At 50.8% G+C, this 15,383-nt stretch overlaps 1 protein-coding gene across 6 annotated transcripts in view; it reads right to left on the bottom strand.

Annotated features, from left to right (window-relative positions):
* LOC114688817 (H-2 class I histocompatibility antigen, D-37 alpha chain-like) overlaps positions 1–9,613 on the bottom strand; it is a 56,746-nt gene extending 47,133 nt beyond the window's left edge. For 2 of the 6 annotated variants that reach the window (XM_037201788.1, XM_037201787.1), the window contains exons 1-2: positions 9,433–9,613; positions 8,871–9,071 (exon numbers count right to left, since the gene is read on the bottom strand). In XM_037201788.1, the coding sequence (XP_037057683.1) occupies positions 8,871–9,051 (181 nt within the window). In that variant the 5' untranslated portion in view covers positions 9,052–9,071; positions 9,433–9,613. The other 4 variants (XM_037201791.1, XM_037201792.1, XM_037201789.1 and 1 more) reach the window with 4 other exon arrangements.
* Between the last annotated feature and the right edge of the window lie 5,770 nt (positions 9,614–15,383).

The following is a 15,383-nucleotide window of genomic DNA, read 5'->3' as shown; positions in this document are numbered from 1 at the left end:
TATTTTTAGTGTGTTCAGTACCTCTAGCCTATATGAAAATGCAGATTAAAACTACTTTACGGGGCTGAAGAGTTGGGTCAGAGGTTAAGAGGACTTGATGCTCTTGCAGAGGACCTGGGTTAGATGCACTGTATGTAACTCAGGTCCCAGGGAATCTGACTCCCTCTTCTGAGCCTAGGAATCTCACCAGGCACACATGTAGTGCACATGCACACGTGCAGGCAAAACACTCATCCATGTAAAAGAATGAAATAAAAATGAAAACGAAAAAAGTGCTTAGAGATAGCCTTCAGCCCAGTCAGAATGGCTGTCATCAATAAATCTGACAGCAAATGTCCACCTTCAGGGAGATGTAGCACTGGCTATCTTAGGCCTCCTGACTAGGTGCAGAGCAGGCGCCCATCTGGCCCCAGGTCTCAGCCATACATCCACTGGAGCAAGAGAGGTTCTGGTGAGGACCAGGTGGTCAGCGCCACCTTGTGGCCGCCGTGCCCCGCTGTCAGTCCATAATCTGAAATTTTCAGAAACAGAAATTCAATGAAAACTTATGCGAAACTCTGCGGGGTCTTTCCTGTTTGAGGGTCTGGGCATATGTTTGGATGAAACTTCGACCCAGCGGGTCAAGATGACCCACTCCTGTCCCAGGGGAGATTCAGGGGTCGTGTCTGTGATCCGGGCCACGGTCACTCACCTTAGTCACTCTGTAGTAGCCAAGCAGGGTCTTCAGGTTCCATCTGAAGTTCTTCCCTGTGGTGTTTCTGACCCCCCCCCCCAATACTTGAGTTCCTCCTGTTCCACTCCACTCACGGCGCTCACAGCTCCATTCTCGGAGTCTCCGAATCACTGTGGAAGCGCAAGCACGACATGTCATCCCTGTAGTGATGAACCCGGACTCCCAGAGGCGGGGCGGGAATGAGGCAGTGTGGAAATACCTCAGCTAGTGCGAGCCTGCAGGAGGCAAGCTGTGAGACCCTGACCCTCCTCCCTTGCCCAGGCATCCAGGTGAAGGCGGGAGACAGGAGGGATCAGGGCCTCTAAGATAAGCTGACAGGGTACTGCACCCTTCTGCTGCCCTGCTCCTTCCCGCAGAGTCCTTTCCCTCCCCACCCCTTTACTCTCAGCTGGGTTCTGGGTCAGAACTATGGCGCTAGCCAGCAGCTGGACCAAAGTGACAGAGGGCACAGTCCTCACTCTGGGGTCTGTGATGAATGTGGACTTTGTTCCTGTTGACTGCTGGACCTGGAAACTCTGTGGTCGACGGCTTCTCCAGAAACTAGGTGTCCTACAGGAATGAGAATTGTGAGTGCGTTACTTGTGTGCAGTGAGAAGAACCAGATCAGGGCTGAGAGACAAAGCGATACTGTGCATATGACAACCAGTGCTGGGAACTAACCCGGCATCTTTATTAAAGAAAATGCAGTCAGAGCCATGACAGGACTTGGGATTTTAACCAGACCCATGTTGTCTGGCACTCATGCCTCTTGGGTACATCGTTTCTCTGAGTCTTAGTGCAGTCTGTGTAAGTTTTAGATCATTTAATTTATTTTTAAATTATGTTTGTGTGGTTTTGTGTGTGAGTATAGGAGTGCAGTGCCCGAGGAGGACAGATTTCCTGGAGCTGGAGTTATAGGTGAGTGTGAGCGCCATGTGAGCGCTGGGAACCAACCCCAGGTTCTTTGTAAGATCTGGATATGTGTTCTTGACAGCTGAGCCATCTCCCCAGTCTGTGGGAGGAGTCTTCTTAATTCTTTGTTTCATGTAATCTTAGATATTATACTCTAACTACCCAAGTGGTAGTTACTAGGTGGTTAATTACAAGGTGATTCTATCATTGAATGTTTCTGTTCTGCTCTATGAAAACCACTGGCTCTGAGGCTGCAGAGAGACCTCAGCAACTGAGAGAACTTGCAGCAGCTCACAACTGCCTGTCATCCAGTTCCAGGACGTCTGCCTCCCTCTTCTGGCATCCTGGGCAGTACAGGCATGTGATAGACTTGTCTTCATGTGGGTAAAATACTTCTGTACATAAAATTAAAAAAATTTAAAAAACAGAGGTGGGAGGGAGGGAGAGAGAGAGAGAGAGGAGAGAGAGAGAGGGAGGGAGGGAGGGTGAGAGGGGGAGGGAGGGAGGAAGAGATTCCATTTGAAACAAACACTATGGGGTCTATCTTCCAATGTGCTACTTAATAATGGATCATTTTTGAGGCTTAATCGATTTAATTAATCAATTAATGTTTGAAACAGGCTCTTGGAGTGTAGCCTGAGCTGGTTGCAAATTGATGTTCCTCCTGGGAAAGGAGAAAACCAAGCAGGGTCAAAGGGCATACCTCTAGTAGAGGAACAAGGGAAAGAGACACCTTGACAAGAAGACAGGATGGAGGGGGCGGTGGGGTCTGTAATCACCTAGGACACAAATCTCCTGTCTGTGAGAGAGGCTCCAGATTAGGTTCTTGAGGTGGGAATAGGTGTGGCATCTTTCCACAAGCAGTGGTCAGAGGAGAAAGAGCAAGCTGGGCAAAGAACTCAACCCCCCGAGTTCCTGATGGTAACTGCAATGTACAGGCCACGTCCTGTACCTGCCACCATGCTGCCCCCTCCCTGGTGGGCTGAATTCCTGGGACTGGGCAAAATCGGCCTTTCTTCTCTTAAGTCTTCTTGTTGGGTATCTGCTAACAGCAGTGAGAACACTAATAATGCAGACATTTAATACCGGAATGGGTCAGTGATGTGATAAACCTGCCTATGTGGTTCTTAGGCCCTTGGAACTGGTTGTAGCAAGAATGTGGAAGAGTTAGGAACTTTGGACTGGAAAAGCCCTAGAGAGTTGCAGGCAGAGCTTAGTGAGGAGTTGCAGTGGGGATTTGGAAACCAGAATGCCCAGAGCAATGCAGACAGTGGAGGTAATTTACCTACTAAGCATCTCTTCAGTCCTGCCCCCGACAAAAACAAACAAAAAAACGAAGTGATAGGTTTCTAAAATTCTCCAGTTCTCCCAAGGAAGTTTAAATGTTCAGAAAAGACATTTTTATTAATGAATAAATACTGGTGGGCTGCAGAGGTGGCTCAGTAGCTAAGATCACTTACTGCTCTTGCAAAGGACCTGGGTTTGGTTCCTAGTTCCCACATGGTGGGTCATAACCATCACTTCAGATTCAAGGGATCTGACACCTTCTTCTGGACTCCACACACAGCACACACAGAGTGCACATACATATGTGCAGGCAAAACAATGATACACATAAAACAAAAATGAATCTTTAATAAAAAGCTAATGTGATAGGTTCTTGCTCAACTTTGAGAAAATGTTTGCTAATATATTTATATCAGGCCCATATCCAAGAAGGCATCTACATCATTTAGCATCTTCTTTTTCTGCCTGGCAATGGACCCAGGATCTCACAAATGGTAGGCAAGTGCTCTGCCCATGATAGGCAAGGTTCACCCCAGCCTATCCCTGTCATACATTCTTTAAAATGAATATGCTATTTCATAGAAGAGGCTGCTTCAGTTCATACAAAGTGCTTTCCTCTAACAGGGGTGGTGTCTTTGAATGTTGCATGGGTGCTGTCTGTGGACTTGCCATCTGTGACGCTTGGATGTTTCTGCTAAGATGCTTAAGAATACTCCACACAGCAAAACTGAGGAAGGTGGGTCTCTGCTGGGAGGGCTGGGGTGGAGGAAGGCAGCATTTGACACACAGCTCGGTGCTCCAGCCTGCCTTGGGTTTCCAGGACTCGGGCAGAGCTGACCCGACAAGAAGAACTGCACAGGGCTCTGCTTACACTGCGGGAGGCACTAGTGGACAGGATTCACAGTGGACGGGGCAGCACAGGGGACCTGACCAGTCTGCATCTCCATGCCAACCACGTACACAGGCTCATGGAGCATCTGAAGGAGGTGCAGGAAGGACACTCAAGACCCAGTCAGGGGAACTAGGAAACACGTGGCTGGATCCATGCAGAGCAGCGGTGCCAGGAGGGAAAACAGAAAACATCAAAACCGTTAATGGTGGACAGTTCATGAAGGTCTAAGGCTGAGCAGCCGCTTATACAGATGGAGGAACACAGGAATTGGGAGTGATGGCCCTGGTGCCCTCTACATCACAACCTGAGGACCTAATAGGGTGTGACGGGGACAATGGGGAAGGATAGGAGCAAGGTTATCTTCTGCACTACAAAGATTCACTTACACGCCACATTGGAGAATCTGTGTGAACATGGTATGAATGGCTTAGCACATAAACACTGCTAATCATTTGTTTGGTCTTCATTAACCACTCCAGTCCACAGGTTCCTGGTGGAGTACAAGGTTGATACCCACAGACTCTAACTAGACTCAGCATTTCCAGAAGTGTGGCCTGAGCTCAGACATCCAGAGGATGGGGGACGAGTGTAAGGGATGAGGAGAGGCTGAGACATAGGCTTTAAGAGCACTGTGAAGGAGGTGGAGGAAGAACACTCAGGGCTCTGTCAGGGGACCTAGGAATCAGTGCTGGATCCACACAGGGCAGGAGTACCAAGAGAGAAAAAAAACAAAAACAAAAACAAAAACCCTGATGACATTGGAGGCTTTAGGGCTGAGGAGAAAATCACAGAGAGGGAGACAAGGAGGTGAAGAGAGGCTCCTACGTAGCTCATGGTACAGCATGGGGTGTGTGATACACAAGTTCTCCTATGATGGGAGGGCCATACAGTGTGACTAGAGGCCCAGGTTGAATAGTGGACATTGTCTTACACCACAGATGTGCAGGTATGTTTGAATACCTGATCTGAAGTTGGTGGAACTCTTTGAGGTGAGGAGGAGTGGCCACATTAGAAGAGGTGTATCACTGGGGCACTGCTGGAGCCCATGTAGGTTTCCTAGTGGCTGCACCCAGCAGGACTCATAAGAGGTTGATTGGACCTCGGGTCTGAGTCTCAGGTGTTTGTAAGGGTCTACACTTGACTGTAACTAGCAAGGGGGAGGTCTTTTGCTCCACCTCTTGGCATTGTTATAAATAGACCTTTGGAATAAAGTTCTGGGCCGGTGGATAAGGATCCAGGCTCACTCGAGTCTGTCCTGCGTTTCTCTCTGTTAATCTACCCCTCTATTTCTAACTAACTCTCTTATCCCTCATTCCTCATCATCCCTGGGGTAAATAATGGTGGGGGCTGGTCTGTCACAGGGCAGACTTCAAGGTTTCAAAAGCCCACTGGGGCACTTTTAGTTGGCATTCCCTGTCTCATGCTTGTGGATCAGGATGTGATCTCTCAGCTTCTGCTGGAGCACTGTGCCTGATTGTCTGCTGCCCTGTGCCCTGCCATGATGGTCATGGACTCTAACCCCGCCCCCTTCCCCAGTAAACTCTCTCTTCTATAAGTTGCCTTGGCCATGGTATCTTATCACAACAATAGAAAAGACACCAAGACAGTTGATTAACACCAAACAATATAAACTGCTAGGAGGCTGTGAGGAAATCACAGATGCCATCAGAAACTTTACAAAGACAAAAATCATCTGCCCATCCAAACTCTTTTATTTTTTAAGGATTTGTTATTATTTCTAATAATGTATGTGTGTGTACATATATGAGTGTAAGTGTCCACAAAGCCCAGAAGAGAGTACCAGGTCCCGTGGAGCTGTGGTTACAGTAGTTGTGAACCACTTAGGCAGGTGCTGGAGTTGAACTCAGGTCCCCTGGAAGAGCAGCAGACACTCCACCACTGAGCTCTCTCCAGCCACCTGGCACCCCGGTCCTTTTAATGCCTGTGTGGGCAGTAGAGACACTAGATGGCTAACGATAAATACACAACAGAGTTGAACCAAGTGCTGTGACTGTTCATGACACTCTTCAGACCCTCTCCCCTTTTTAAAGAAAACCATTATCATGAGAAGAACGGTGGCTCACAGTGTGGTCTCCCTGCGATAATGAAAGTGTCACAACTCAGCACACGATCATCTGTGCAATGTCACTGTCACCGCAGGACACTGCTGCACTACATTGCTGGAAACTGAGTTTCCATTTGGCACAGACACAGCAGGAAAGGCCCAGAGAGGAATCAGATTCTTATTTTCAGTGGGGAGTCAGGAGCTGCAATGCAGGCAGCAGGGAGGAGGCAGGATGGAGGTGTTCTGTTGGGAACTGGAAGGTTGGTGCCTGAAAGGTCAGCATCCTGGTAAGCAGGGGTGGACTCCCAAGATCTTTATTGTCCTCGAAGGAGAAGAAACACCTTCAGATGTTTGGTCCTTCTTGAATCATAACTTCTTCCTCAGTCGCTTGAAGTATTTGCGTGAAGCTTTAGAATAAGATTCGTGAATAGTCAGTATAAAGCCATCTCAGAGTCCCACCATGACTCATTAAAATGTCTAAATCTGAGAAGCCCTGGGACCCAGCCCTGTCCCCTTTACCTCAGCCCCAATCCCAAGCCCCCCAGGCTGTCACCTTTTGAAGCCTCCAGAAATAACATGGAACTCTGGGAACTGTCACTGCCTGCTGAAGAAGAAATAATGAGGCACACTCAGGAAACTGAGAGGATGGGCCTGGAGGAGGAATTATGGGCTGGCTGGGCTCCTGACCAGATCCAGCTCCACCCCAAGGGCCCCAGGGACAATCCTGTTCTCCACACTTACCTCCAGCATGAGCATAGCCTCCTTTTCCACCTGTGAGAAGAAAAGCTGTGAGAGACCAGGGAGACCCGACCCTAGGAAGTTTCCAGAACTCTGACTAGTAACTCAGATCCAGGTTAGAGACAGGAGCAATGAGGGGTGTAGATGTTTCCCATTAGTGAGCAGAGCACACTTCTAATCAAGGCTGAGAGAGAACCAGACCTGCCCTTTCCTACCTGTGTTTCTCCTCCTCTTCCTCACAAAGGCCACCACAGCTCCAATGATGGTCACAGCTCCAAGGAGAACCAGAACAGCAATGATTGCCATGATGGGACAGTGGATTGAGGAGGCTCTGGAAGGGAAGGACAGGAAGGGAAGGGAAGGGTCATGACCAGCTCTCAGCCCTGACTATTCTCAGGGTCTGCAGAAGGCTACAGCTTTTCCTGACCCCAGCTCTGTACACATATCCCTCTTACCCCATCTCAGGATTTGCAGCTCAGTCAGCCCTCATGGTGCACATGGCATGTGTATCTCTGCTCCTCTCCAGAAGGCACCACCACAGCTGCCCACTTCTGGAAGGTTCCATCCCCTGAAGGCCTGGTCTCCACAAGTTCCATGTCTTGAGTCAAGTCTTCCCCATCCAACTGCCAGGTCATGGAGATCTCAGCAGGGTAGAAGCCCAGGGCCCAGCACCTCAGGGTGACATCTCCATTCCGTATGGGATGATGGGTCACATGTGTCTTTGGGGGCTCTGAGGGAAAGAGTTGGGAAGATGAGGCATCTTGCTTTCTTCTGGGGACTCAGCAGTGTTCATGTGACCATTCTGGGAATGGACAGGAGAACTGGGGTGGGATTAGGGTGTCCATATATTAATAGACCCCAGCTAGAGTACACACAGGCACTGGGGTATCTGTTCTTTGGGGTGCTCTAGGATGTGAGTGTGGCAGTGTGGGGTAGGAGGCCTCAGGGCTCTGCAGACTGATGGAGGGGAAGGCTTCTGGTCCTGAGCTGAGTGAGGGCCAGGAGACTCAGAAAAGCTGGAGTCAGACTCCAGAGACACTGAGTGCGGGCACAGAAGGAGGCCTGAGAGAAAATCCCCCGTGTGTCCAGGGCCATAGTCAAGGCTGACCTTCTGTAAAAGAATTAGTCTCTCTATGGGAAAAGCAGCCTGGAGTCTCCCTCTCCTTATTCCTCAGCCCAGTGCCTGCTGGACAGCGTTCTTCCTAGAAAGTGCCCCAAGCCTTTCCTCCACACTAGCTAGGAAAAGCAGGGAGGGATCACTAGGTACCTGAGCGCAGCAGGGTGGCTTTCCCCAACTCCAAGTATTTCTTCAGCCACTCTATGCACATGCCCAGCAGGTACGCCCTCTGGTGGTCGGCCTCGCCCATGTCCTCTAAATTGCGCTTAGAGATCTGTGAGGCCAAGTCGTTTGCGGTCCAGGAGCGCAGGTCGTCGTTCAGGGCGATGTAATCCTGGCCATCGTAGGCCTCCTGACAGTACCCGCGGAGCAGGCGGCCGTCCGGCCCCAGGTCGCAGCCGTACATCCACTGCAGAGTGTGAGGGTCTGTGGGGGACACGGTGGTCAGCGCCACCTAACGGCCACCCCCCCAACTCCCCACCCTGGCTCTTAGTCCATAAGCTGACCTTTTAAAAACAAACAACAAAAAAAAACAAAAAACAACTTCACAATGGAAACCTAAACCAAACTCTTCGGGTGTTTCCTGTTTGAGGATCTTGGCAGGTGTTTGGATGAAACTTCCACCCAGCAGGCCTGGATGACCCAGGCCGTCCCAGGGGCCCCGATCACAGAAAGGTCGAGTCTGTGATCGGGCCGTGGTCACTCACCATTTTCACTCTGGTTGTAGTAGCGGAGCAGGGTCTGAAGGTTCAATCTGAAGTTCTTCCCTGTGTTCCTGGCTTTCCGTGTCTCCTCCTCCCAATACTCCGGCCCCTCCTGCTCCACCCACGGCGCCCGCGGTTCCACCCTCGGAGTCTCCGCGTCGCTGTCGAAGCGCACGAACTGCGTGTCGTCCACGTAGCCGACGATGATGTACCGGGGCTCCCCGAGGCCGGGCCGGGACACGATGGTGTGGAAATACCGCAGCGAGTGCGAGCCTGGGGGCGGCGCGCGGTCAGACCCGGAACCTACTTCCGGGCCCAGGGATCTCGGTGAAGGCAGGGGAGACACCGGCCTGGGCAGCTAAGGTGCGCTGACGAGGTACCGCCCCCACCCGGCGCCCTGCTCCTTCCCGCAGAGTCCCTTTCGCTCCCCACCCCTCACTCACTAGCCTGGGTCTGGATCAGAACTGTGGCCAGCAGCGTGAGCCAGGAAGCAGAAGACATGGTCCTCACTCGGGCCTGTGGACTTTGTTCCTGTTGACTGTGGAACTTTTGAGCCTCCTTGTCGCTGATTGGCTTCTGTAGAAACAAGGTGTCCAGCAGGTATGAGAATTGTGAGTGCATCATTGGTGTCCACAGAGAAGAACCTGATCAGGGTTGAGAGACAAACTGATAATGTGCATATGGACAACCAGTGCTGGGCACCACCCTGGCGTCTTTATTAAAGAAAATGCTGTAAGAGCCATGACATGACCTGGGACTTTAATCGGTCCCATGTCCTCTGGCTCTTATAACTCTTGGGCAGCCATGCATGCCCTGGATAGTGTGCCCCGCCTGGGACTCAGCCCGGCCCACCCGCAGGAACAGTCCCCAAACCTAAAGCAAAACTCAGACTCTCACAGCGCATCCCACAGCCTCCTGCGGACGCTCGAACACTGGGGTCAGGGGAGATTCGGGCCGTCCGTGGGATCGTGAGGGGTCGTGACCTCCGATTGGGGAGACACTCACCGTCCTGACTCTGGTGGTAGAGGTGGAGCAGGTTCCGAAGTCACGTTCGGAAATTCTGTGTGTGCTCCTTGAATATCCGCGTCTGGCGCTCCCAGTACTCCGGCCCCTCCTGCTCTACCCACGGAACCGCGGCCTGGCTCTCAGAGTTTCCGCTTTGCCGTCGAAGCGCAGGAACTGCGAGTTGTCCCCATAGCCAATGGCAATGTACCGGGTCTCCCTGAGGCCAGGCCGGAACTCTATGGTGTAGAAAAACCTGGCGAGTGGGAGCCTGGGGGCGGCGTGTGGTGAGATCCCAACCCTCCTCCGGGGACCCCTGGCAGTTGCGCGGCCAGGAGGGGAGCAGGGCGCAGGGGCTCTGGACGCGGTGGAAAAGTGGTGGGAGGTTCTGGTTGGACCACTGGGGACCCAGCTTGCAGCTTGCTCAGTTTCTCCCCCACCTCTCCCTGAAGAGACTGGTTCCCTCCAGATCCTGTACTCATCTGCCTGGGTCTTGGCGGAGCCTAGGGCAGCAGCCAGCAGCACCAGGAGGGTGCTGAGGACAGGAGTCCTGGTCTTTAGGGTTCGCCAGAGTCAAAGCACAGTCGATATGGTCCCGGACTTTGTAACTTGTCCTCACAGAGATTTCTATCACGTTCTCTAGCCACTGACAGAGTAAGAAGTGAAACCAAAAGTCTACACTTCCCAGCCCAAACCTTACATTCAGTTCTCAGAGCCTGAAAGCCACTTCTGAGAACTTGGGACCATATCCTACCTCCTTCCTCAGCACGAGCTCTGTGTATAACACTGTCTCCCTGAATCCAGGCCCAGAATCTGTCTGATGGTAATCCCAGTGGAAAACATCTGGATAAATGCAGCTGTTTTGCTCTTTCCAACCCCAGCCCAAACCCCAGTGTGAAGACCCAGAGCCAGGTAGTAATGCAGTGGAGAAACAGTTGCTTTTAAAAGCAGAGGCACTGGCCAGCAATCATCACAGGACTCCCACGGAGACTAGGGTCCTGTGTTCACCTGCAGTGGGCAGCTCCCACTGCCAAGCCTGACTGGTTCCAAATCTGTGTTCTTCCTATGTGAATGAATGAGTTAAAGCAGCCTCCTGCCAGACCCAGGGTCTCCTAGTGTTTGTCTCCAGATGATGCATCCCTGGTCCCAACTGTTGTGTTTTACAATGATCTTCATTCCACAGCCTAAGTTTGTGTGAAGACAGAACATAGCTTCAGTACAGCTGCCCCCCTTCCTGCAGGTGGCTGAATGCAGCCCAGCAGTGAACGCTGCCCACATTCCATGTGTGGCTGTATAGACACTCCTGTGATACAGTTAATTAATCAATCAGACAGGTTAAGAAGTGAACAACTTCACAGAGCAGGACCATCGCCATGACTGGCTGTTGTGTGCTCACACTTTGGTGATGAGAGATGACCATGAGCTGAGGAGAGGAGGGAGATGGATAGTGCATGGTGTGGGACAGTGGTCTGAAAACTGAGGTGGCCCCTCAGTACCTCAGCCCTGTGCAGTGTGGACAGGGTGGACACTGACAGAGGATGGTTCTTGTGTCAGGTGGCATCGACCAGCAGGACAGAGATTTGATTCCATTAGGCAGAGAGATCAAAATGTAAAATCTAGTGTTATTTCTATCAGTAATGTCTGTTATTTTTAGACCTCAGTTAAACAAAGGTCACTAGAACCATAGAAAGTGACCTCACCAGAGACACAGGGCTTATCCAGAATATAGACTTCTTGGATTCACAATCAGGATGATCAGAATCCTCCCCCATCTTCCTGAAGTCACTCTATGGTGTCACTTTTAACCAATATGGCTTCCCTTGTTTTCCTGCTATTATTGTCCTCAACTCCTACCTTCTCCTGAAAGCCCATGATCTCAAACCACAAACTCAGCCCTTGGAGAAGATGCTGACATTTCTCACCCTGACTCTTGACCATGTAGGCTGCACTTTCTCAGCCACTGCCCTTATGGACCCAGTTAACAATTTCCTCCAGACAAAGTTATTTTTTATTGTTGTTTTTATTTTTTGTTTATGTAGTTACTCATTTATTTTTGAGATAAGGTCTCACTATGTGGCCTTAGCTGACCTGGAACTCTCTATGGAGACTAAGCTGGCCTGGATCCTGCTTGCTGCTGCCTCCTCCATTTGGCATAAAAGGTCCATTTTCTGTGGAACCCCTGTCAGGGTGGACCTGTGCCTTCCAACATTCTCACGGCTGCAGGTACACAAATGTCCTTTCTCACCTCCTCTCGCTTGGCGGTGGAGAGTGCAGTCTTGCCAAAGGTAGGGTTTGTGGACCAAACCCCAATTTGTATTAAGGCCACAGGAAGTCCATTCTGTGGGCATTTTCATCATGCCAGCCACACTCCTGTGGGACAAAAGAACCTCCCTCAGACACTCCAATCCCAAGGTCACACACAGTGCCTCAGGCAAGTGCCCTTGTCAGGTCTGAAAAAACACTAATAAAAGTGTCCATTCAATCAACCAGAATCCTCCTTGTCCTGCCCCTCCCTCTCCTGGAGAAGACTGCACCTCCTCTCACCAAGTCCTTCACAGTCCTCTCTGCAGTCACAATGGGGGGAGGTCCTAATGGGCTCCTCAAGGGTCTCAGTCACAATGGGGGGAGGTCCTAATGGGCTCCTCAAGGGTCTCCAGTCACAATGGGGGGAGGTCCTAATGGGCTCCTCAAGGGTCTCCAGTCACAATGGGGGGAGGTCCTAATGGGCTCCTCAAGGGTTCCATCTGCACTAGGGAATAACAGGCCTGGCACCTCAGTGCCGGATTCCTGCCTGTTGATATTTCCTTCATACTACAACTTCCTCCCTTCTCAGTGTGACTTCTTGCACTGTCCCTGATTCCTTAGGAGTATTCTTCCTGTGTGGATGTAATGCCTTGTCTTCTGAGATGTGGGAAGATGTTTTCACCACTGTGCTAATAAGTCCTGATCTCTAACTTCCCTGGAACAACCAACTTCCTGCTTTCATTTTTGAGGGTCTTAACATTAAGAGCTGTTCATCTATACCCCTCTTTTTTATTTATATAAAATATTTATTTGTTATGTATACAGTGTTCTGTCTACATATATGCCTACAGGCCAGAAGAGGGCGCCAGATCTCATTACGGATGGTTGTGAGCCACCACATGGTTGTTGGGAATTGAACTCCAGCCCTCTGGAAGAGCAGCCAGTGTTCAGTGTTCTTACCCTCTGAGCCATCTCTCTTTCTATACCCATCTTAATCTTCTTATACGTATATAAGCTCATGCATGGTCATAAACGCGCGCACACACAGACACACACACACACACAGAGACACAGACACACACACACACATCCTTGCTGTCAGCATGGCATACTGGCTTCCCTTTCTAGCCTCATTGCTACCTGTGGTCTATGACTGTGAGCATGGCTGTTTCTTTCCTCTGAACTCCCCAGCAAAGGTCACATGATGGTTCCCACTGCTGCTCATTTTATTCTCATTTTCCCAGGATGGATTTGGTTGCTGCCTTGAATACACCCAGAAAATTCTGTCACTTTCAAGGCATCTCTATAGTCCTCATCAACACAGCCTGTGTTTCCCCCTCAGAATCCAAGCGCACACCTGGATTTGACGCTCTAATTTCTGGTGTCTTGCTCACTGCACAGATTACTATGCAAACTCAAGACCTCAGAAGCCCCAGACTATGGCTTTGAATACTAGGGAAAGAATGCAAAGAACTCCAGGAGAGTTCAGCATCTCACTCAGGCAGTGTTGGATTGCCAGGTGCTGCAGGAAGCAGCAGTGTTGGTTCACTTGCAGAACAAAGAAAACCCATGTCCTGTCAGGGCTGAGGGGACTGACTCCTGAGGAACTGTCTGCTTCTTCCCTGCACTGTCTTCACAGGTGGGGACCTGCCAGCCACCTTCCTCCCTCTTCAGCACTTACTTTTACAGTCTGCAGAGCTGCTGAGCATGAAGTCACTGTGGTCAGACCATCAGGCCACCTCTCACACAGGAACCTCTCTCTGGATTCCCTGGTGTTCAAGCTTCACTCCAAGGCCCAGAGCCAGCTCAGGGCAGCAGCATGGGCCACAACATGCAGAGCAGCCATGGGCTCACCTGGGCAACTGGGGTGGTTGAGAGCTGGGAGCTGGGTGAGCAAAGGCACCAAGGGCAGCCAGGATGAAGAGGGGTGAAGTCCTCCCTGCTGTCATCTGTGACCTGAGCTTCTGAGTCCTTGTCCTCCTCTGGGACAGCTACAGGCATCAGAGTCTGCTGGGCTCCCGGGTGTCCACAGCCAGCTCCTGCAGCTGCATGCACTGGTGAGACTCGGCACCCTGCAGACTGCACTGCACAAGGTGGCTGTTCATGGCCTTTTGCTGGCTTGGTGGCTCTCCTGAAGCTGTGTAGGAGCTAAAGGTGCCTGCAGACCTGCCATGGACTCTCAGGGGCATCTCTCTTTCACTTGCTAAAATTGCAGGGACCCAGAGCTGGAATTTTAGTGAGAGGTTCTTACTGGAGGAGCAGCCTGAGGTCTCCCAGGTCCACAGTAAACTGAATCCAAGGTGTTGGGAAGAAGTGTCCTCTGGTTTGGGTCTCATGCAATCCAGGGAATGGAGACACTCAGCTCCCTGGATTGTGCTCCTGGCTGTGGTGAACTCCTTCCTGTAGTGCAATGGGCCACAAGAATATATTATAGAGATTCAGCTGTATATAAGAAGCTATAACTTCATTGTCCAAGGAGTCCTTTAAGAGGAAGCCATTTATCAAGGAATAGTTGATGTTATTTAGCTTCAAATATATATCTGCCAACTTCTGCTATGAAATTCTTGTGGGCTGATATCCTAGTAGGCCATATAGGAAACAGTTAAACTTCTCAGATTTACTCCTGATCTACTAGGTAACAGCCATGCACAGCCTAGAAGACAGGCAGACTGTAGATGCATAGCTTCGTTTCTTGTGCAAATGAAGCTCAGACCATCCCTTGCCTTTAGGCCTAGTAGCACTGCAGAGCTATTGACTCAGGACAAAAGGGCTTTTTGAATAACCAGGTGCAGTAAAGACTGGAGCAGAATTCCTGGGTCAGGCAGAGCCAGTGGCCACAGAGAAGAGAGGAGGCAGAGTTTCTCAGAGCCAGGAGTAAGAGCAAGGAAGGAGAGATGGAAGAGGAAGGAACAGAAGATAAAGATGAGGTTGAAAGCATAGGAGCTTAGTTAGGACTCTGAGAAGACAGGAAAAGTAGGTACAGAGGAGCTGAATGTGAGGATGGAGATGAAGCTGTGTAGATAGAATTTTGTCTTAGAGACATAAAGTAAAGAGATGGAAGAGCATGGTGCACATAGATTCTTTTCCCTCAGATAACCCCAGATTGGACATAGCATCTTCCCCAGGACCCTGGGAGGAATCTTCTCAGGGCAGGCCTCTGGGAAATTCCCAACTGTAGTAGGCAGTTCAGGTGGTCCTGATCCTCTCTGGCTGTGAGGTGCTGGCTAGCAAAATGTGGGGCAAGTTGAAGCCACAGTGGCAGGTGGGGATGTGGGGTGGGGGCTGGTGCACCTGCCTTGGCAGCTCCTGCATCCGGTCCATGAGGTGGCAGTTTAGGCACTGGATGCAGGTGGTGATGCCAGAGCACACCGGGCAACTGGGAATGGAGTTCTGGTTGATCTGCAGGGTGAGTGCCAGTGTGGGGTCATCTCCTGGCAGGGTGGAGGGTAGGTGTTGCCTCAGAGCAGCCCTGTTACACAGGACCAGGAGACCTTGGTGACAAGTCCCCAAGAGCCACAAAGAGCAAGATCCCAGTGACTCTGAGGCTCTCCATCATGTGGTGTTGCTGGCCTCACTGTGTGTGTTTGCTGCATTGAGAAGATCCAGAGCTCCAAAATGAGAATTCCAGGCACAGCTTGTCTCCTCCCACCTGGAAACAGGAGGCTGTCTCCTCTTCAGTTCAATCCCAGAATTCTGTGCCCAGGTCTGAC

The sequence above is a fragment of the Peromyscus leucopus genome, unplaced genomic scaffold (assembly GCF_004664715.2).
Source record: "Peromyscus leucopus breed LL Stock unplaced genomic scaffold, UCI_PerLeu_2.1 scaffold_1436, whole genome shotgun sequence".
Classification (NCBI taxonomy): Eukaryota; Metazoa; Chordata; class Mammalia; order Rodentia; family Cricetidae; genus Peromyscus; species Peromyscus leucopus.
The sequence above is the reverse complement of the archived record's forward strand: the minus strand, read 5'-3'. Positions and strand labels throughout refer to the sequence as shown.